At 39.4% G+C, this 23993-nt stretch overlaps 1 protein-coding gene across 7 annotated transcripts in view; it reads left to right on the plus strand.

Moving 5' to 3' along the window:
• MOB3B (MOB kinase activator 3B) overlaps positions 1-23993 on the plus strand; it is a 74474-nt gene that overhangs the window by 10453 nt on the left and 40028 nt on the right. For 6 of the 7 annotated variants that reach the window (XM_072359470.1, XM_072359472.1, XM_072359469.1 and 3 more), the window contains one exon: positions 22164-22767. In XM_072359470.1, the coding sequence (XP_072215571.1) occupies positions 22350-22767 (418 nt within the window). In that variant the 5' untranslated portion in view covers positions 22164-22349. Of the gene's footprint in view, positions 1-15979; positions 16055-22163; positions 22768-23993 lie in introns of those variants that run through there. The other variant, XM_072359473.1, reaches the window with a different exon arrangement.

Genomic DNA, 23993 nt, shown 5'->3' on the forward strand with positions numbered 1-23993 from the left:
CAGGGATAGAAAGAAAAGATTGATCTTCAGTGGCATGTCTGCCATTGAAAAAATAAAGAGGTCATAACCTACCAGAAAAACAAAGGTGGAATGCCCTACAGAGACTTTGTGGTTTTCTGAGGGAATTTCCATCTGGCTGCTCTGTCAAACTGGTTGCGTTAGATGTCTGTGACTCTGCTGTTCTCATCTGCTTGCAGTCAGTTTTAATAAACAGTTTAACATGGTTGTTCATCCATCTTGGCAACCAGTAGAAGATCACTCTAAAAAACATCTCTGCCAAGATAGGCGTTATAGCGTTCCTGATGCTTTCTCACTTGTGGTGCTTGGCACCAGTCTCCCTAAATTTGTATGTTTGTGTGGTAGAATGTAGCTGTTAGCAGATGATAAACCAAGGTGCCTGACAAGTCCAGGAGATAAGACTTACTTGGTGTTCCCATTTCTTTATTTCTGGGAAGACTGCAAACATCACTGTATATCTTGTCTGAGATGAGAAGAACCCTTGGGCCTGAATCACTGAATCCAGTAGTTGTGTTAAGAAAAGCTCTACCTAGCCAACTTGTTTACCCTCAGCGGCAGAGGAAATGTTTCATGCTGTGTGTGTTTTTAAAGATCTTTGTCAGTTAAATTGTTTTGGGAAGTAACAGGGTACAGATGATGTGGAGCTTAAGGTGATGTTTTACCACACACAAAGCCAAACTGATGTAATAGTTACCTTGTACCTTGAGGTGTAATCCTCTCTCTCTCCTGTTTGGCCTTAGGACTTTTTTTAGCCCCAAAACAAATCTGTCTGAGAAGCCAAACCCTTTCCCTCTCACCACGGTTAAAAAAAAAAAAAAAATCTTGTTTTTGCCAATTGGAGAGGCTAATTAGAATAGAACTGATACAGGCACATAGGGAGGACTAGAAAAGCATGGCCGTTAGCAGAGGAGCATGACCTGATTTCATCAACTGGCACCCTACAGGATATCAGAGATGGTATGTTTGGAAGATCTGATCTTGCTAATTTCCCATGTTAGCACCTCCAAGGCAAATGCTGCCTTTTCTTATCTTTTGGTGTGACGCTTGCAATTCTAACCAGATGTTTGCCTTCAGACCTTTTAAAAGGAGATGTGACACTAAGAGGATGGTATCTTAAGCTGAGAAGCCTGTGCTGCATAGAAGGCAACCTGGAGTTGTGTGATCTCGTGTCATCATGACATCCAAAAGTCCCAGTTTCCAAAAAGATGGAAGGTTTATCTACATCGTGAAATGTTACAGTACCACATTTCAAGTAGTTGGGCCTGAAACTGGCTGCAGAATATAGGACATCTCAAAACTGTTTCAAATCAAACCGGTTAAAGAATGAGAACGTTATGAAGTGTAGTCTGAGATTCCTAACTGTGATGTGTGCTACTGCCCTTTTTCTTACATGGTAGATACCATATACACATCATTGTTCCATGTTAATTAGCCTATGTAAGAATTGGAGGCTACAAAGGCTATGAAGAGGCACTGATGTTATTCCAATGTACAGTATACATGTACAATGATTATTTGGGTTGTCTTATATCATTCTTCTAATAAACAGTAGAAGTGGACTATTTCTTGTCATTTATCTTGAGTGAAGGGTGACTGCTGTTCTGATGTAATAATGTCTTTGTACTGCTGATAAATTGTTTATTTCAGCATGGCAGTTGGATGGTGAGAAATATCTTGAACAACGTTCCATGACTGTTAGAAGGCTGCTAGTGATGCAGAATTGCCCAGGCATGGTGAGGTGAAGACTTAGCTATATGTGCCATGTGTCTTTTCAATTTCTAGGAATTTACTTCTATAGCAACTGAAGGCAGTTCATGACCTTTTTTCATTCAGTTCCTCAACTCCTTTGAGTGTTCTGTGAAAGCACTCACAAGACAGGACAGAAGACACACTTGAAACTAATCTTCAACTCTGTATGCTGACTGATTGATTAGGTTTTTCTCTGTCCAGTTGCTAATTTGGGTGAACTCTGGAGGGCTGTGATTATGTTGAGGTCTGAAGTGCTCTCTCAAATCTTGTTGAAGTTGGATGGTGATTGGGAAAGTTACTGAAGGGAGCATAACAGGTAATTGGATTTTAGAGACTCATTTTCTAGGAGGTCGAGAAGTATAATTGAGATGTATTTCTACATTACACCTTAAAAGTTAAAAACACACACGGATAGTAAGCCTACAGTATTAAGCATTGCCGTGAAGTGTAGTAGCAGTGGAATTTTCATAGGCACACAAAGTGAGGTTAGTACAGAAAGCATAGATGTTGACTTGGTCAACAGAAGTAATAATGAGTCTTGCTCCTACTTTATTTTTCTTCTAACTGGGCACTGTACTTACACCATAGTAGTCTAAAGATAAGGGAGGAGAATAATACTTTTGTCCAGTAGATACAGTTGAGAAAATAAGAGACTATCTGGTATAGAAAAGCAGGAGGTATCCACAGTGCATTCCTCTGTGGTGCTGCCATTGGTTAAGGTGTGAAAACAATTCTAATTGTCCCGCATTTTTGAACTCTAAGTGCTTCTGTGGTGCCCATCTTTTTGCTCAGAGCTCAGATGGTAGAAGAAGAGGTGAAATGGAATGTAACTAGTTTTGTGAAATAGATATTTTAACCTTTTTAACAACTGTCTGAGCTCAGAGCAGTCTTTAGCTTCTATTATTTGCAGTATTCCTCAAGGCAGCTTGTTTCATAACAAGAGCATGGTAGGTGCTTATTTAAGGCTGGACTGACCCTGGAGTAAACACAGAAGAATTACACTTTGCACTGTGGATAGGTCATTTGCTTGAGTAGCATCTTTGTGGATCTTCTTCCCTCCCTGATCACTCTTCAGAGTGAAGCTGAATTTGGAGAACCAATTTTGGAAGAGGACAGCTCAACCAGTGAGTTGTTTGTAGGGAGAGAGCAGAATCTGATTTTACCTCTTCTCTCCTTTACTTATTTCTTGCTCCAGTGTGTCTGACAAAAAGTTGCCCTTCTTTTTGACCAGCATTTTGGTTCCAGGCAACTGGGATGGCTGTGGGCTGGTCTGACCAGTCTGACCAATGCAGCTGATTACAAATCCTTTACTTTTAAGTGGAGCTGAGCCTTCCTCTCTCTATGTCAGAGGACAGCAAACACTTGCAGGACTCTGGTTGCATTTTCTGTCTTGGTGAGGTCACAAAGAAAAGTAACTTTTGGGAAAACCTACATCAAATTTCTGTGGTACTAGAAGTGGTTAAGTTTTCCTCCCATTCTTTACTATTTAAAGTTAATGAATGTTTTGCTAAGCTGAGAGATAGTGCTATTGTAGACTTAAATTTTTTTTTTCTATGCATCTCATCTTCTTGTTTTGGTTTTCCTGTACTTTATAGAGATGTTGTTTCAGTCCATTCATTAACTTGGTGAGAGAGCTCTTTTTGAAGTTCATTTGAAGTGCTCCACAGGAAGGGTGTTGACAACTGTGGTTATCTCCAAGTAAATAATAATTACATGATGCACCTGTCATCTCCCAGCATTGGGTAAGAAGGGAGAGGAACTCCCATCTCTGTGTGCTCAGCACTACACTTCTTTATTCTGGATAGAATTTGGGTGGAAGAACTAATTTTGCATCCCTGTAAAGAGAGTTGAGATAGGATATGTGCATAGGCCTTTGGGTTTTGAACAGAGGGTGTCAAAGGTAAGCTGTTTTTAAGGAATATAATTTCCAATAAGGAATATCTTTATAAGTAATATATATTCTTATAAGATGCATCTTTATAAATAACAGTAAATGGTATTTGTCACGGGGCCACAAAGTAGTTTCCTGAACTAAAATATTTTTCCCTTGTTTTTGTTGTGATTGTAAGCTTTGGATGTGTCATTATCGAGTGGAAAGCTAATTTCTTTGTTCAGTGCAGAAATTCAGCTTGAAAGAGATGCTTTTTCTTCTTTTTAACCTGATTCAGAGAACCACTGTACAAGAAAATCATTCATTGCGGTAGCATACAAACCAAACATCAGTTGGAGAACCATTCAGGGTAAGTTCAAACGTACAGAGGCCTTTAGTCTAGGTGCCTTCACGTGAATGAGTAGTCTTGCTATGTTCTCTGTTAGTCACAGCTAATGGAGAGAGGTGTGTGCTGTGCAGGAAGGAGACACAGGCAAGGGAGATGCTAGAACTATATAGCCCATGTCCCTTCTAGTTTAGTGACATTGAGACTTTTAAGAGAAGTGTAATTTCATAGAAAGTTAGATGCAAAACTTCCTGAGGGGTAAGAAAATGACAAGTTTGTACTACACAATTTCTTTTCAAATACAAACTTACTGCATTTATTTCTGTTATCCAACAGAAAATGAGACAACATTTTTTCATTAATCAGGTTCAAACCAAATTAAATAGAGGTGCCAAAGTCTGCTTCAAGAATGTGTTTGGAGTCTGTTGAATGAGGCAGCTGTGGTCTTGTACTTCGGACTGCTGTTGGCCTGCAGTGTTACCTTGGGCCATTTGTTTACTGAATCTCATGGTTCTTTTCTTTCATCTATTGCTCTCAAAGTCCTTGAAGAAACAGACTACACAAAGGACTGTGGAATTTGTTGTGATAAGAATTTTGCGGTTACATCTCACATCTGATCTTACCTTAAATAAACAACTGATTACTGCATATTAGATTAGTTGAAGTTCTTTGAGACAGTGTCTTCTGATGCCTTGTAAAATGATGTGTGTTTAAGAAAGTCTGTGTTTATGCATTGGTGACTATGTAGCTGTCCTTGGAACAGGGTTGCCCACTGTGCTTTCATAAGCGTTCAAATGCAGATTGTGGCAGTTGGAGATATTACAGGTATGCTATTGGAGGCCATCTGAAAACCAGGTATTTTATACTAGCTTAGCTTTTATAATTTTATTCCTTTGTGGCTTACTGAACTTTAAGCGTCAAACACAACTTCATTAATGGCTTTTCTTGAAATATAAAGTAGAAGTTCTCTTGGGGTCACAGAGTTCATTTTGCTTGCAGGTGCTGGCTGCTTCTCTCCTAGCTTTTTCTAGTGCTTGGTGCTAGCAGTGTACTGGTTTCTGTGGTGTAATGAGATGTGGCTGATTGCAGTGGTTGTGAGCCTCCAGTGGATACAGGATGAAGAGATTCTAAAATGTGTTAAATACTGTTGGAATTTGACTGTAAACCCTGAAGGAAACTCTTCATTTGACATGAACTTTAGGAGACCTTCTCCTGGAATGTGGAGGAAAAAAAAAATAGAAGAGAAATAGAACTGCTTGGGCTGAAAAGATTTGTGTTGAAGTCTTGTTGTACACTGATGGAGGAGAAGGACTAGTGGCATGAGTTGCTAAAAAATATGACTGATCTCCACTGTGCACAGCGCAGTTTAATTTGCGTTTTGTCCTAATGGTAGAGAAATCTGCAAGAATAAATCTTCACAACCAAAATCCTTGGGAATTTTGCATTCTTTCCTGAGTGTGTATCTAGACAGCTTTTTTTCTCTTTCTTTCTAAGGGTTTTGGAGGAAGCACAGCTTTACTTCTGCTTTTTCCATTAGGCAGTCTTAACTCCTGCAGTGCACTGCTTTACAAAACACATTCATCCAAATGCAAGTGCCAGCTCACTTTTTTTAAAGGCAGAAGTAAAAATAATATTATTGAAGATTCAGCTCTTAGTGGCAAAAACTGGTGCATGAGCAAGGTGGTGCTTGTGTAAGCTGGTCTTTGCACTCAAACACCTGGGTCTGCTGTGGAGCTGCTTTCCACTGAAACAGCCTGTGTAATCCACATGCAATGGTGAATGAGGGTACCTGGAAATGAGAGCATCTGTTAATGAGGTAGCAGGATTATCTTCTGCATCACTCTGTAAACTGCCACGGCTACAAAATTGACCTCATTATATAAATAAGGGGAGCTGTGCCAGTCACCACCAGTAGAGCTTCTGTTTTCCTGAGTCAGGCGTTATGCTGTTCTCTTCTAGGAAATGAATTGGATATAAAGATGATCATAGATTGAGGTTTTCTAACAGAGAGTAGGTCTCTAATGGGCTCATTTATGTTATAGTAGAAGGCTTCACACAGTAACAGGGAATGAACGTGATACATTGGACAGTGGATTTGGCTCTGGAAGTCTGAGTTCAGTTGATGGCAGCTTTTTAAGGACATGCCCTAATCCTCATGGAAACCCATTTAATAAAGTCAGAATCAGGTAGCTGGAGGGAAACTGAGTTTTAAGGGCATGGAGCTATGTAAGAAAACACTTATGAGCGTAGTAGTCATTTGCCTTGGGTAGCTAGGATCAAAAGTAGCTACCTGGGAAACACAACAGAGGAGGAGAAACGTGTACTAGTGTCTTATGTTTGCAGGGGGGGACAAACTGTTCAACAGATTCCTGAAAATGATGCTTAAAAATTGTCACTTTGTTCTCACCAGCCAGTGTACTGTGGAATTTCAGGTATTAAACGTTAGTGGATGAAGTTCAGAGAAGTCTGTGAGGATTTTCTGTCCTAAAGTGTTAGGGGTTAACCTGTTTCCATTTCTGAGAACTTAGCTTTATTGTATCTCTATGTATCCAGTCAGGGCAGTTGCCTTCTTTTTAAGGGGAGTAGGTCTGGAAAGAGTAACCTTGAAGTCTCTTGAAGTTTGTTTGCCGTTTACCTGATGATACCACAGACCACAGTCTGCCTTAAAGACTCAAGTTCTTAGATTAGGTTCAGCATTGTCTGGTTTTTTGTTTCTTTTTTTTTTTTTTTTTTTTTTTTTTTTTTTTTTTTTTGTAGATACTACTTTTGTAGATACCCTTTTTCTGTAGATACTCAAGGCAGAGCATGGTGACAGTGGGAGCTGTTTTGGTTTCTTCAAACAAACAGTGTCTCAAGTGTGTTCTCCATAGATGCCCCTTTTCACGATTCATTCCACTGTCCCTGCACACTGGTCTGTAGAGACACACACAAATCTTGACCAAGCACTGCAGCTGCCCAGGGTCTCTATACCTTTGGAACCTCTCCCAGCTGGGGATGCTGGTGTGGTGCTGTGCCATTTGACTGTGTTTATCTGGCTGTGCTTTTGAAACAGAAGCTTTCTCAAGTCCTAAGCTCACAGGAAGTATAATGCTTGATATTTCCTACCTTGTTTATTATTTTTTTTCAGTGGAGCTGTTCCACAATATTCATTTGATACTGGAAGAAACTGCGCAATTAATCCAAGTATCCCAATGACAGAGGGATGTGGCAGATCAGAAGTGAGTGTATAAGGTTATCCCCTACCTTTTAGTATCTGTCTGATGAAATATCTCTTGTGTGAGGTGCGTTTCAGGTGTGGAGTATGCCATTTCACAGTCTGGATACATTATCTCTGCAGGGCAATGAAATACAATGCAGGATATCCAGAGTGTTGTCAGCAAGCAAAAGTTCCTTCCACAGGTGACGACTGTTTTGTGAAGTTCTGTGAGGTATTGTTTCATTTGTCTTAAATGCGTTGGGTAGCTAGCTGCGTATTAGAAATCATGAGTTCAGTTATGCCTCTGGTGATGTCTCTTGTGAGAAGTTTGTGGTTACATCAAGTGTTCAAGTTTTAATGAAAATCTAAAGAACATAAAGGGAACCTGTTTACATCTCCTTAGCCCAGAGCAGCTGCATATTACATCTGCAACTCTGTAGATGTTATCTGCTTCACTGATTTACAATGGATTTTTAAGATTAGAGATTGCAAGAGCTGTCACAATATATTCTCATAATTTATCAATATGTTTATAATAAGGTAACTCTCATGCCTTTAGTGAGGTCATGATGGGCATCTGATACTTACCTGTCATCTTGTGTTGAAGTGTACTGTCATGGCCATTTTATTGTTGTGAGCTTGATTTTAACTTTGTGTGTGCAATCCAGGGATCAAAAATATATTTGAATTTGATTGTATGTTTTGCAAATTAGCTGCTTTTTAGTTTTCAGAATGTTTCAGTTTTGCCTGTTGTTTTGGCTCAATTTCTTTCTTTCACTAAGTAGTGGAAAATATACTACTGTGGTCCATGTTTGTTCTAGAAAAGAAGCTGTATTTGAAAGAAACTGAAGAGTGATGATGATTACCAGAATTTGGAAAATCCTTGTTTCCTGGCAGTGGTGGATTATTCCATTTTAATTATATCCACTGTACTCAAAACTTAAGTTTTCTCCTTTTAATATGTTTCTTTAATCATGTTCATTACGTTTATTTATTACTTATACCACATTTTCATGCTTCCTCAGTGTGTTTGCAAAAGAGTGAATTGCAGAGTAGTGACTCGTTGGTGTTTCTCTAACATAAATGGAGCTCATTTGGTTTGTTTAGACAAACGGGTGAAGGATTCAGTGACAGATTCTAGTCTTACAGGCTGTAGAATTTGTGATGTGTTGTCCTGTTCTTCAAAGAGGAAGTGTGCAAGAAGAGTGCTCCTGTAATTATGTCCTCCCACATACAAGCAATAAGGTAATACTTAAACCTGTATGAATGTGGTGTTACCAAAAGCAGTCACTGTAGGTAGCTCAAACTTCCTTCATGTATTTGCCCGATTCTTCTTCATAGTTGAACCTTGAGTTGGGAACTTAGTAGGGACAAAGAAGGATGTAACCAGCAGCCTTTGTTTTTGTGCCTTCTGTCGGTCTTCTCAATTGCTTTTTAGCTGACACTTGAGCCAAAGACTGTGGCAGTACTGAACATGACTGCAAGTAAGACTTAGTAAATGCTTGTTTTCATAGCACTGCTGAAATGTGTGTTTTCAGACTGTGCAGCAGCATGAGAGAAGTTGTCTGTTACCTACTAAATCACTGTTGTTGCAGCATGTGCAGACAGACTTACAGTGATTTTCCTTTTGATACTTTTTAGGTATTATCATTGGCCTAAGCACTGCATCTTACTGGAGTCACAGCAGTAGTCTCCAGGATACTAGTTCTCTTAAAACAAACAAACAAAAACAAACAAACAAACAAAAAAACCTGTTTGCTCAGATTTTGGTTGCGTAGGTTGCTGTCCTGAATTCTCACGCATTTTACCAAGGGCAGCTTCTGCTCCTGCTGTGGTATGTCGGGGATTCAGTCTTGGTCAGACACCTGGGTGGCGTGTTGTTCAGAGAGCAGAGATATTATCATTGCAGATTACTCTTGGAATCTGTGGTGATTGCTGCCTTAAAAATCATGGTGGCATCTTCCTACCTAATAGCTGATACTGTGTGATACAGCTGGGTTCACTCAAATAGTTTAGGATAGGATCTAAACAATAATATATGGAATGTTTGGATGGCAGAAGATGTGATTGAAATGGGATGAAGAATAGCAAGCTAGCAATCTGGTTTCCTAACCATAATGATGAAAGCAGGGTGGTCAGTCTAAGGCTGTTTTGGTTTACTGCCAGTTTAGAAATAAATTATTGGTACTAAAATTTCTGTGAACATAAGCAGTGTTCACAGAAATGCTAAAGACTCTGTAAAATTTTAATCAATCAGTTAAAATGGTAAGTATGATAAAGCCACGTAAGTGCTACATTACTATTGGTCAAAGATTTCAATTGCCATTATCTTCTTGGTGTTAGAGGATGTGTGTGTCTGGCAGGAAGTGGATGAAAGAGGGAAATGCAGAACTTCAGCATGGATACATTCAGCAATACAGCAGAGTTTATATTGTGGTGTGAGCCACAACGTGATAACTAGGTCATGGTCTGGATTAACAGATGAAAAGCGTGTTGCTGTTTCAAGTGCTTCCCATCTGGAAGATGGTACTAAATTGAGGGGAGGGCTATGGTGGAGTAGAAACCTCAGCCTTAATAAGACCAAGCAATGAATCATCTTTCAGAAGAATTTTCTCTGGTGTTGTTTTTCGTCAGTAAAATGCAATTAACTTAACGTACAACTTAAGTTTTATATAAGGTTCTCTAAATTAACTGCAAAAATTTTATCTGCAATCTTCCCAAGATGTTGGCAGGGATTACTTTTAAATTAGTTTTCCAGCTGCAGAATATCAGTGGATAATGAATCGCCCTATATTGAGATTGGAAGTGAGCTGTTGAGAGATTAAAGATAGGAGACCCCTTGTCAGAGTAACCGTATGAGTAGAGTGTGGCTTTTTAGTACATATTTCGGTGTTCTGGTCTCACGAGGACTGTTTTTTTTCTCTGCAGAGATCTGCTGAGATTGTTGTAAAGTAACTACACCAAAACAGCCTCCGACATCTTAAGGCTTATATAGATCCATAGAATTGAGTTGAAAAGAAGCCTAAGTGGTCATCTGGTCTAACTCCTGTGGTAAACAGTGGTATCTACAACTTGATCAGGCTGCTCAGGATGTTGTTCAGTCTGAGCTTGAATGTCTCCATGTGTGTGTGAATCCTATTAAATCTTGTTAATAAGGAATGAAACTGTTACAGGTGTGTGCATTGTATGTATGCATTCACTGTTTTACTAGAGGTGCTGTGAATTGAATTCCTCCATTACTGTGACCACTGTAACAACTCATTGGTTTGGTTTGGATGTGTGTTTGATAGGACAGTGTTTCCTCTAATATGGGATCCCTCGCATTGATGTTCTCTTAGACATTCAAGTGTCACTTTCCCTTACAGCTGTTCCTCCTGAGTTCATAAAGCTACCCCTGCTTTATGGTAGAAAGGCATCTTAAAGTTCTGTGAGTTCATTAAGAAACACAACCGCAGAACATCCCTACCAACATTTTAGAGTTATACCAGAAAATCAATGTTCCTAATGATGTTGCTGTGATTGGAGCCCAGGACAGATGGAGACTTGCTTTTGAATGACAACATGTACTGCTTATAAATGTACATGTAGAAATATGAAGCTTACTTTTTTCTTGGTCAGAAATTTTGTGGGAGGTACAGAAATAGTTGTGTGGGAAACATGCCACATTAAGTAGTTCTGTAGGATGAATCTTAGATGCCTTGACATCTCCCACTTTAAAACTGTGCCAGCTTTACATCAAATTCACTAATTTTTAATTACATCAGCAATTGGTTTTTAGTTAGAGATAAACTAAGCTTTGCAGTGGGGAAGGACTGCCATTCAGACTGGGTTTCTTCAAGCATTGCCTTCCAGAGACTACTGGCTGTGCTTTCCCTGTTTGCTGTCTGCTCTGGTCACAGAACATAGTGAGTAATCAGTTGTTTTTCTTCAGGGTAACTGCTTGTTTTAATGGTCAGAAAAGAATCCATCTTAACGCTACCTTGCTGATCACTTTTACTTGTTGTAAATCAACTTTGTTCCCTTCCTTCTGTAGTGCTGAATGATGAGATTGGCTTGAGAGACCAAATTCTTAGTTAGAGCGAAGAAAATTTTCTTCCTATTATACTTCTGGAGAGCCTGATCCTGAGAGTCTCATAGTGGGTGCTTTTGTGGTTGTAAAGGATCAGCAAAAGCACTTTCTGACTTTCTAGGTTGTGCATAGTATGTTTCAAACATTTGCAGAGCAAGGCCATCACTGTGGTAGCCAGTCGAAGGCTGATATCACCAGACACGATATCCTGTCCTTAGAACAGACTACACTTGCTTTGCTGACAAATCTAAGTTTTGGTTAGAATTTTGTTTTCGACAAACTTGTTACGGTGAAACATCTTCAGGTTTGCAAATGCACCATCCCAACAGGCATAAAAAGATGCCTGTGGTGGGGACCCCAAATCATCATCGTCCTCTTCATCATCTTGGTGGTCAACATTGCTGCTTACTGGCTTGACAGTGACTTCTGGATGAGTGCATTAACACTTCCCATCCCTTCTCCAGTGCTGCAAGCTGACACTAGAACTCCTCAAAACAGATGTCCGAAATAGACTCGTGACCAGTCTTTTTTTCTGTCTATTTTTCTGACTCTCATTCTTTCTCTGTTTTCCTCATTTTTTTTTCTTTTTGTTCTTTTTCAATTGTAAAGTTATTAACTAATTGCAAGACCTATTTTGGCTTCTGAAAAGCTGTATCTCTTGTATAGTTGTTAAGGTGTAAAGTTGTGAATTAGTTGTGAGTCTTATTTTGGTTCCTCAGGGTCTGTAAGGACTATAAAGAATGATTAAATACTGTGCTTCTGCAAACGAACTGCTTACCTTGGGGGCTAATTAAAAAAACACCCAAAGCTGCTTTCCAGATCAGCTGGTGAGAGAAGTTTTCTTTGTTTTGTTGAGTGGCTTTTTGAGAACAATATAGATTAAGCAGTATGTAGTGGCAGAGAAGAGGCTTTGAAATCAGTTTAGTTTGCTGGAAAATTGCATTGTAATCTCCTTGGGTGTGTGTGGAGAAGAATGTAATTCCATAGCTGTCCCTACAACCTACTCCTAGTGAAGGGTTCCTTTGGTGTTACTGTTCTATCCTTTTTTTGCATAGTTCTTGCATTTAGTATAGTTTTTGCTACTAAACTGTACTGGAGGATATTTTTTCTGTTTCCACAAACCATCCTTGATCCAAAACCAGCTGTACTGTTGTAAACTGGAGAGGAGGCAAGCTGTCTTCAGGGGAGGTATTTATTATCTCAGTGTTCTTCCCAATAGCATGTGGTTGTTTTTTTTTTAGATCATGTCTCTGAGTTCATTTATTTACTTGTGTTATATTTCTGATCTCATAGATAGCAAACACTTTTTTTTTTTTTTTTTTTTTTTTTTTTAATATGAATTATAAGCTGCTAACTTAGAGCTTTGGAGTGTGGATGAGTACATCACCCGGTATTCTGTTTCTAGTCTGGTTTATGGGGGTGCATATGTTTAACAGTTCCAGTGTTTCCTCCCCTTCGTGAAATAGTAGGTCATTTTGACCAAATGAAAAGGTCAAACATGATAAAATTACAGGGTAGTAGTCAGAACTGTTCTCTGGACAGAAATCTCTTCAGCCTTCAAGCCAAATTAGTCCAGTACTGGGTGATCTATTTCTTTGAATTTTGGAAGAAGACGACACACAACCAGACTTCAACTACAAAGGCTATGCCTTGTGACTGAGTGTTGTTGCAGTGCAGTGTGTCTTGCCAAGTCACAGAACCACCAGACCTTTAGGCTGCAAAATCATCTCTGGTCTGATCTGTGAAACCTTTTGTGTCATTTCAAAAATACAAGTTGGAATACTCTCTCTGGTCTGAGTTTGAAAATGTCCATAATTAACTGTAGTTGCTACCACTCGCTATTTGTTACATATACATTGGGAACTTCGATGGAAGCAAAGATTTCTTCTGATATTTAGCTCTTCAGATGTCCTGTATTTATTTTTTAGATCACTTAGCTTTTCTAGTACTCATGCAGAACTGTGGGTTAAAATTAATTGATTCAGTACAAAATTTTAGGTTTATGGCATGAATTGAAAGATATTTGTAGTTAATATATCACTTTTTTAAAAAATATTTCTTCATTTGTTGAAAAAGTATGCATTTTTTCTTGTTCAGCACTGCTTTATAAAGACAAATAAATCCTGTCCCCCATGGTTAGTAGTGGAGCTACCTTCAATGTCTTCCTGCTTTAGGGCCCATAACAGTCCCACTCAGTTAGAGGTCAAATTGAGAGGCTGTCTGGATCAGACATAACCTCAACTGCTACATGATTTTGGGCCGATCTTGTCTCTCAGCAATGTTTGTAATGCAAAATCACTATGCCATGTTGAGAACTGTTTGTAATGAAGGGTGCAGCACACCACATGATGATGCTATAGCCTTCCTGCTGGTCTTTTGCTCTGAAACCTGGAGCTGCTTAGCACTGAGGCGTTGTGTCACCTACCTGCTTCTCCTGTTTTCTCCGTGGTACAGTCAGCTTGAGCTTCAGTGGAAGAAGACAGATTTAGGCTAACCATTCTACATCTGGTTTTCTGAGTAGATGTGGTTTTCTGAGCAGAGTCCTAGCTATTTGTGTTTGCCAGCATAGCTTATGTAGTATGACTCTGCCTTTGTAGCTCTGTTTCTCAATGTAAAAATGAGTAGTTGGAAACCAAATGATACTATACGGTGGAATGTATGATTTAGATGTTCTTGAAAACACATGTGGTTTCCTAAAACTAAGGCTTAGTCTAAAAATAAAGAGCTTGGCCACTGTATGAAGAGTAGGGAGCTTGAAGTTCCAGGGGATAGACTACTACTGACTTTTAGCAGAAGGGCTGTACTGCTATGTACAGAGACCTGCTCTCCAGCGAGTCTGTACACACAGAAGAGTAAGGCCCTGAGTTTATATCTGAGACTGCTGGATCATTTTTGTGTGTGTACATTTTATTTCTTACCACTTGCATGACCTGACATGGACACTTCAAAAATGGACTTTGATGATTCATGTTAAATCTCAGCTTTTAGATTATGTCCTTGAGAATTGTGTGAATGTTCTTGGCGTTGGGGTGAGTATTGGGAAATTGTATTGTAGTGCCATCTTCTCAGTTATGCCAGCACTTTTGAAAGCCAAAATGCAGATTAAGGAGCAAGTTAAGCTGAACAGAACAAAGAGATTTATGAAGTGTAACCATAGTTTAATTCATTCTTATTCTCTTTTCAAAGGAGAGTATTCAGAGGGTAAAAGTAAAATTTTATCTTTATTGAAGGTAGAAATGAAATGAACTGGAGGAAAAAAAAGCGTGTGTTAAGGAGAATCATTGTAGATTAGTTTGCATCTCTGTTTTCTGAAAGCTGTTAGAATTTATTTATTCCAGTCAACCATCCTGTTCATATTTTTAAAGGAATGAGTGATAATAACAGTTTTCTCTCAGTAAATTCAGTGGGGACACAGTACACCGAGACGGCGGGATTTTGGCCAAAGGCAGGGTTTTTGATCTGGTTTTGTTGCTACTCCTACCAGAGCATAGGTCAGCCATGGTGTCCACCGGTATGGTGTTTGCAAGAGCAATGATTGCAAGACCAGCTGGCTAAGCTATGGACGTGCATTTGTAAAGGCTTTGTTTTATTACTAGTGGAAAGAAGTAGCAGATCACAGGGACTCATACAACTGAAAGCAAACACTGTTGGTGTACGAAGAGTGCGGCTTTGTGGCTGTGCTTTTAAGAGTGCTAGCTGCAGCTTAGACCTGTGTTGTCTGAGAACCAAGAGGAGAACTGTAAGAGCTGGGTGTGTAGCTGAAAAAAACAAAACAAAACCACATCTTTTAAAAGGACTGTCAGAACTGAACATGCTTTACTGCATGATGCTGTTGCTCCGTCAGAATTCAGCCTCAGTAGATGCAGGAGTCAAAGGGAGTTCCCAGCTGGCTTTAAGGACTTGGAAGTGCTGAAATAATGGCAAACACTGTGATTCACTGCAGTGGTTGTGGCTAAAAAGGCATACCTCCATGTTTCATCCATCCCAGCCTCTGCCCTCCACAGACAGTGCTCTGTGGTGTCCCTGTGCTGTGTATCCATGCAAGGGATGAAAGAAATTTACTGGGGTGAAAAATCAGTGGTCTCCTTTATTATTTAGTTGAGTACTCAGTGTTATACAGCTCCTTGGAAGGAATTATATCCACTTGGGTCACATATCAGTGTGGGAGCGGGATTGTGGAACTCAGAGATGGCTCAATATGAGCTAACAACTGAGTACAACTTTATTATTGTGCAAACAACCTTTTATACCCCCCAGCTGCAGTCGTGGCATAATACAATTGGATAACCCAGACATGGCACAACAAATGATAGGCTGCCTTCCACTCAACTAAACAGTTTAACAATACCCTGACCCCATAACAACTTGGGACCCTCGCTGCCTAGTCTCTGCCCGTCTGCCCTTCTTGCTCACCAAACCTTCTCACAAGATTGTAATGTCCTTGAAGCTATCATGTCCTCCCTGTTCTCTCAACCAACTCCCAACATATCATGGAGGACACAAAAAGAGGACAGGCACATGAAAAGCTAAGAGTTGAAGTGGAACATAACTTTCCAGTAAGAAATTACAGCCATACTTACTCTTGCATTGACATCAGTCTGCAGAGGGTCATAACCTTAAGTTTTTGAACAACAGAGGAGTAAGGGCTGAACTGCAGTATAAACTAAACCATGAATATTTTGTGATTTCTGTACTGTAATTCTGAGGAATCCCATTTTCAGCTGACATGAAGCTGTCTGCTATAGCAAGGAGGTGTTCATGGCTGGATTACTATTGATGCTGTTACAACAGACTTCCAATGAGCAAGTAAGTATGAGGGTATACTAGCACCTCTCCAGAACTTCTGATGAGATGTTAGTTCCTGTTATACCTCTGAAAGCTACTAGAATGGCATTCATTGAAAGATGATCCCTCCGTTAATACAGAAATGTTTATACCTATACTGAAATCATGCCTAATTTGTATATTGGGAAGGTTACATCTAAGATTTATCCTCGCTCATCCCTGCCATTGTTCCCCTTTCATAGTGGAGGGACTGCCTCTCTTCAGACTTACTTATTGTTTTCCAGTTTAATCTCTATGAATATCTCTGTAGTTTGCCAGAGTCATTCTGGTGTTTGTTCGTTTTTTTTTTTGTTTGTTTTTTTTTTTTACAGACATTGCAACAACACTAGTGTAGAGGTTTTTAAGCAGAAACTGATCCAGTAAAATTGTTTGTCAGATGTTACAGATGTATGTTTGTTTTACAGGACCCAGCTTTATAGGCAGTTAGCATTATATTCTGCTCTCCTTCTTTAAGTCTTAAGCTTAGAAATAGGGCAGTAGGGGAAGCAGTTACAGCTCTAAATCAAATACAAAACAAGTAAAAATGCTTTATATTTATTCCACTGAACACTGACACCTTGATTATTAAAATACTGTTTATACTGTATTCTGTGATCTCTTACTTTTGTGGTTTTTATTAAACCCAGGAAACCACTTGCTCTTTTTTCTTCTTTTTTCCTCATGCACAGGTGAAACAAAGGCTTGCTATTACATGTCGAATAGACATTGCTTTATATTTAGGAGATGTTTCTGATTGTGAGATTTCTTTACAGTCAGCGCTTTCTGCTGAAGACCTTGAGGCTTCACTGTTTTTCTCATGGTTATCATATAAGGATCAATGTAAGGTAATCCTGGTAGCTCTAGAGAAAAGTGAAGTACTTGAAGAAACATGGGAGTCTTTCTGTGAGAAGGACTTCAAGCCAAGTTCTAGAGTTTTTCTAGATTTTTCTAGAGTTGCTGGGGCTTTTACCACCACAAGAAATAACAAATTCTTGTCCTCAGGCATCAGTTAACTTCCTTTCATTGTTATTTTGCACATTAATTGAAATGCTTAGTTTTCAGCTAAGAAACATAAAAACCATAGATAAAGGCTGAAGCAGGATTTTTTTGTTGTTGTTGTTAATAATGAGTTTTCCTGAAAAGATGCACTGTAGAAAGTATGGAAAAACTATGCAGACCAGCACGTGGAAAACAAAGTCACTGTTTATACATTTCTGTGTATTTCTTCTAAGACTGAGAGTCCATGGGAGCTCACTTTTGATGAACTTAGAAGATTGTTGAGAAAGGGATGGCATGTGGAAAAGGATACAGTGACTTCTAAAACCTAGTTCCTGTGTTTGTACATGCTGCTTTTTAGAGACACTTCCGCAGTAACCCAAATTTGCTTTGATCCGTTTTTCTGTCTCTTTTAAGTCTAGTAAAACCATAATGCAGGTCTACATCACGGGTTAGTAAGGGTTGTTGTTGTTGTTTGCTTATTGTGGCTTTATTGTTTATTTTACTTGTTGTGTTGGTTTTGTGGTTTTGTTTTTGTGTTGCTTCCCCCCCCCCGTAAAAAATGCATTTCATGAAGTTTCCACCGTGAATTTGCATGGTGTGATTGTACAGCACTTTTTTTTCCCTTGTGATTAAAGATTAAACTTACCAGAATTGCACGAACTTGTGCAAGATATGTGGGTTATTATTCCTACTTATTTTGATGTTTTTTGCTGTCTAAATAGGAAAGGTGTTTTAAGATTTCTGGATAGGCCATTGTTCACTCAATAGTTCTTTGTACTTGACTGTGTTACAAGAACTGTTTGTAATGTAGTATAATAGTTGCTCTCAGTCAGGAAAGTAGAGAAAGTATGCATTTGAATATTCAAAAGGAAGAATAATATGTATGGTCTTCCATTTAAAGAATTTTGTGCCCTGTATTAAAACAGAAGTCAGGTATGAAGCCAAACATGAGAAGTCTACAAAGTGTTAGTACTTAATGGGATTTTGATCAAGTGTATGCTTTTCTAGAGGTTGCAGGTGACGTTGAACCAGACCATGCAAGTGCTCAGAATGAAAGCTTCTATTTTTGGAAAGAAAAATGTAAAAAATGAGGATGCAGACTTGATTTTCTGACAGTGTCTCGCAGGATAGAACTCTTACTGTGTCTTTGATGCTGGAGAGGTCATGCCTCTTCACTTCCTTGACAAATAAAATAGGAATTGTACCGGCTACCTTTCTGCTTAAGGCTTGTGTTATGCTCTCTAAACTGCTCCGATGAAAACCGTGTGATTCTAAACACTGTCATCTAACATTCTTGTGCCTGTGATTTAATAGAAAGTGTGTGAAAAAATGATTTGTTGGGTTTTTAACTCAACAGTGACTCAGTCAGGATGGTGATGATGTTCTGCTTATTTTTCTCTCTGTGTGTGTGTGTGTGTGTGTATGTGTGGTATCTGCGTGGGCAGTACTGGTCTAAGTGTTGATTTGGTGTACCTGTTCACCAAACAGTATCATTCATGCCATGGAATACTCTCACAAGAGAAACTGTTGGTAACTACCAGACCTCATTGGAAATGCACTGAGTCATTTGAAGGAGTTGTCCATTTGAGTTTCCCATAGAATGACAGCTGTAAATCAATGGTCCAACTGAGAAGTGAGAATATCGTGAATTAGAAGCCAGTTTCTATGGCCTTAGACACCAGTGTGCATAAGGAGACCTCCTGCTGGTGTTATTGGGGTTATTGGGGTATGAGGACTGTTAGTCACAAACAATGCCAAATATGTAATCAGTAGTCAAATTTGATTTTATGTGTAAGGGTGGTGCTACTGTGCTGATTTCAAGGAGTTGTAATCCACTGGTTTATAGCTGATATAACAGAATTATTCACAGCATTTAGTCACTGAGATAACCCTCACAAGACCACTTTGGATAATGAAACTGTGAGCATTTCTCATTCTCCACAGATGAAAGCTATAATGAAAATGAAAATAATGGCAGAGAAGCCAAATTCCATCGTCAGTACTGTAAAAATCTTGAAGTTTTGTTGACCATTTGTTGTTGAGGTAATGGGATGGGTTTTCTTTTGATAATGCTATATGATTTTGAAGCAATATGTTTGCTTGGTAATGCTACAAAGTTTTAATTGACTGTTTGTGATCCAGAATGGAATGGCAGACCTCTCATCACTTGCTGAATAAAACACAACACTGCAACATGTAGTGCATCAGTTTCTGGAATGGCTCGATGATTCAGCCCAAAGCAGAGGAGTGGCCATCCTGCCATTATTTACCACTTTATTGCCTAAGCAGTAAAGATGCTTTTAGAGACCGTGGATTGTGCCTAAAGCTTTTCCATTAGCATAAGCCTTTGAAGGATCCGAACCTAAAGCGAGTGAATTCCAGCTGGAAATGAGGTACTCTGTTGAAGCTCAGCCTGTTCTTTTGTCCCTTGTAAGTAATATGAAAGATTGTTTCTTCCAGGAAAGTAGTGGTGATACTATCTGTAACAGTTTAGAAATGTCTGGTTGCTGGGTGCTTTAGTGGGAGTAAGGACACAGCATAACAGGCAGGATCCCTGTCCATTCCAGAAGTGAGGGGGGAGGTGCCAAAATTCATGTTTTTCTACTTTCATTTTGGCAAACTTTTGAGCGAAGAACAGAGTTAATTAGATAGCAGATACCCTCACAAAACTGCAGTAAGTGATTTCAGAGGACTGATTGATTTCTGTTACTTTCACCGTACTCTTTTCTGTCTTATATTCTTGTGAGTGAAAATGATTGAGAAAGTAAATGCATGTGTTCCCAGCTTTGCACAGTTTTCCAGGACATTTTAAGAGAGAGTAAAAAGAAATCAACTCATAGCAGGCATTACAGTATGAGTTTGACATGTACATTCCAGGTTTGTAATTATGTTTTTGTATCAGGTAAATCTGCAGGGAAATAAGAGAAGGTGGCCTTACCTTTTACTGCAAGATGCTGAAAATTCTCTATGCATGGAATTAATAGGAAGTTCTTGTTTATTTTCATTCCCCTTTAATGTATTAAAGTACAGTTTGTCTGACTGTATGGTAATCTTTTAATCTGTTAGCTGTTGATTTGCATTTGACCATGATGTATGTGTGCTCCTATGAGTGAATTCATCATGTCACACTTAGTACATATAAGACTTGAGACAATGAGTTGTTTGGTGAACTTTTTGTTGCTTCTCTGTGTTAATTGTTTTTCTGCAAATTTATTGAATACATGGAGGGAAAACATAATATTTGTTTGTATATTCAGTAGAAAATAGCTTGTAAAATATGGTGTCTTTTGCTTTTCTTGACAAAAAGTGTAACAGCAATGAATACTGTTATCTTTTCAAGATGTGTTTTATTTGTTGTTTTAAATAAAAACTATTGTTGTGTTATGGTGAATATTTACAGGTGAGGAAGTAGCCGTGTTAGAGTGATGTGTATGTTAAACTGGAAAGAAGTAGTGACCTGAGCTGTGAAACTCTTGGTCTGTCATCCTTATTGCAAACTGGGATGTTGGCTCCATGCCATCTGAAAGTGTGCCAGTCACCAACTCAGTCTGAGCAGCAGTAATCACCTGTCCTTCGAAAGGCTTTTAAATAAACAGCCTGCTGCCACAGAGCATCCGAAAGCTGGAAGTTATGGTCTTTGCAACAAACTGTAGGGCAAGGCTGTCTCATAAAGCACCTTCATTTCCTGCTAGTGACTCCTAATTTGACTACTAAGAGGCTGGCTTTCCCAGCCTTCATCATACTTCAGTATTTCCGGACTGTGCAGGAATGCTACTTCAAGGGCTGTGTCAGGTATGACAGTGGCCTCCCAAAAGTCCATCCCTGAACAGCTAATGTGTTGCTGACAGGAAGAATGACTGCTTATGAACTCATGATTGAAGTATCTCTGCAGGGTGCTGTAAAGATGTGCAAAACAGCAAAAGGAAAGGGTAACTGGTGTTATTTAGTTTGCTGGTAAATTGATCAGATACTAATCTTACAGCTATTTGGGAGAGGATTTTCCGTGTGCTTACATTCTACTGTGTGGAGGCAGGGTCTAACACACCATATTTCTCTTTGCCTGGATATTTGTTACTTTCTTCTGGTGCTCAGAAAAAACAAACAAAACAAACAAACAAACAAAAAAAAAAAAAAGCCTTTTTCAAGAGCTTTCAGCCTCTATTGAAAGCTTTACAACTGTCTTCAGAGGAATTCAGTGCTTTCCATGCTCAGCTTAGGGGAAACAGCGTAGCACACATAACCCCGTGAAGAGTGCTCATTAGACACTGATAGGGTAGGATGTTTGTAGTGCTGTGAAAATTTAAAACTGAGGGCCACAGCCTCTTCTCACACCTCTTGTTCTCCAGACCCTTCTGCATCTTGGTTGCTCCACTTTAGACACTCACTAGTAGCTTCACATCCTTATATGTGCCCCCAGTGGCGCAGTGGTTTAAGCTGCTGCCTGCGGCACTGGAGGGCCCGGGTTCGAATACCCCCTGTGGCGCAGGGGTAGAAGTGCCACTTCGCTACACAGAGGGCTCGAAACCCGGGAGTTGGACTCGATGATCTCTAAGGTCCCTTCCAACTCGCACGATACTATGATACTATGATGATGATGATATTGTGGTATCCAGACCTGCACACAGTACTCAAAGTGAGGCTGCACAGCACAGAGCAGGGTGGGACAATCCCTTCCCTCTCCTGGTGACAGAACAGTGCAGAGGCACAGATCCATTGTGCCAACTATTCCCCTGTAGAGAAGATGAAGAGAGCTCTTAAACTTTCAGCTTCACCATTGCCTTTTAATCATTTTTCACAGTCTAGTAGAAAATCAACACCATTGTTGAATTCCTGAGAGGGTGGATCAAGTATGATAAAAGACAGGGATGCTAATTCCTTAATACATAAAAATAAATATATATGTGTATATGTTGTTTATGCTTTATGTTTTCATCAGTTTAGAGACTGGCATTTTTTTTTTTTAATCTGCCTTATTAAATACTTAAATTTGCCTTTCATCTTATAATTAATAGAAAATGATATTAAAACAACAACAAACTGATGGGTCCAAACTTGAGCTTACCACTAATATAAATCATTTCCATATCCTTAGGGACATGAAGCCTTTCGAGAAGGCTTTCCAGTGGAAGAGCTAGTAGACTGCTTTGAAGTCAACACGAACTTCTGTGACGAAAAGAACAAGGAGGACCTGTGATAGGGGGAAAGTGTTTTCAGATACCTGAATTAAATCTCAGCAGTGTTTTTCTGCCATCTGCTGCAGAGCAGAAGATCATCAGACATGTCAATAGCACTGAAGCAAGTCTTTAATAAGGATAAGACTTTTCGTCCAAAACGCAAGTTTGAACCAGGAACCCAGAGGTTTGAGCTACATAAAAGAGCGCAGGCCACTCTGCACTCAGGTGTGGACTTGAAAGCGGCTGTACAGTTGCCCAGGGGAGAAGACCAAAATGACTGGGTGGCTGTCCATGTTGTTGACTTCTTCAACAGGATCAACCTCATTTATGGAACTATCTGTGAGTTCTGCACGGAGAGGACCTGCCCAGTGATGTCTGGAGGCCCTAAGTATGAGTACCGGTGGCAAGATGATATGAAATACAAGAAGCCTACAGCACTGCCAGCACCACAGTACATGAATCTCCTCATGGACTGGATTGAGATGCAAATCAACAACGAGGATATATTTCCTACAAGTGTAGGTAAGTGCAAGGAAGAATTGTCAACTGCCTTTCTTTCTGCACACTAAATATGATCCCTTCCTGACCTCACTTTACAGGGGTTGTGGAGTCCAAGCCTTTATAAGAACATTGTGGAGGAGGAGGGTGTTTTCCAGGAATGGTCTGAGATGTATGAAATGTTTACTGCGTCTGCTATATCTGGTGGGGTTTGTTAGCCTAAAATGTTTTCATGTGAGCCATTTGTTCATGGTAAGCTTCTACTTCTCAGGTTAACTACTAAAGATGGTCAGCAATTCATTTTAGCTTGTAGAAATTTAGGCAAGTTTGAATTGCTTTACTCTCTACCTTGCCACTTAAGCAGATGCAGAATGGATGGAAAGCAAAGTGGCATTTCCCTTTGGAAAAGTGTACAGCACTCTGCAGCACAAGGCAACAGACAGTCAGGAATGCAGTGAACACTTCTCTGCCACCCTCTCTTCATTTCCAACACAAAATTGATGGATTAGAAAGTGAGTTATTCCCCAGATTACTGTAGTTTAACCAAATTGTTTAGGGAGGGTGCTGCTAAAGAGAGCCTGATTTGTCTTTTGGTACTGTTAGCTTTTCTGAAGGGTGTGCATATAGGTGGAAGTAGAATAGTTTCCTCTGCGTGAGGAAGACTTTGTGGAGGAATGCTGCTGTATGATGTAGAGAGCCTATATCTTTCACTGTGGCTGCAGCTAATGAAAAGGACAGGATGCTGTACCCAAGCAGCGTAAGCTTCAATTTTATTTAATGAGTCATGATTCACTTCTTTCAAGTAGGAAAGCTGGGGGAGATTCTTGTCAGAAATGTGAGGTGTTATATAAATATGTGGATGAGTAAATAGCAGAATATTTTGCAGTTTGTACAGTTAGAGCCTCTGGCTAATGGGAGGAGATGGTACATCAAGAGTCTGCATGTATTGGTGAGCTTTCCTAACCTATGAAATAGCCAATTTTGGGGCTTGTCTGCTCTTTGTTTGGACAGACTTGTGGCTTGTTTCCTAATCCTTATCTCTTTTCTGCACTAACAGGTAGAAAGAAGACGACTATGTCTTCTAGGCTGTACTTTGCCAGTTTAGCAAGAAGCAGGATTTCAAAGGAAGATGTATATACTTTTTGCATAGTGAAGAATAGATTTGATTTCTTATAGCACTTTTTTTTCTTTTGTTTGCTGTGAAAAATTTTTGGTATCAAGGGTGGCTAGCAGTGCAGTTAAATATGTGT

The sequence above is a fragment of the Excalfactoria chinensis genome, chromosome Z (genome assembly GCF_039878825.1).
Source record: "Excalfactoria chinensis isolate bCotChi1 chromosome Z, bCotChi1.hap2, whole genome shotgun sequence".
Lineage (NCBI taxonomy): Eukaryota > Metazoa > Chordata > Aves > Galliformes > Phasianidae > Excalfactoria > Excalfactoria chinensis.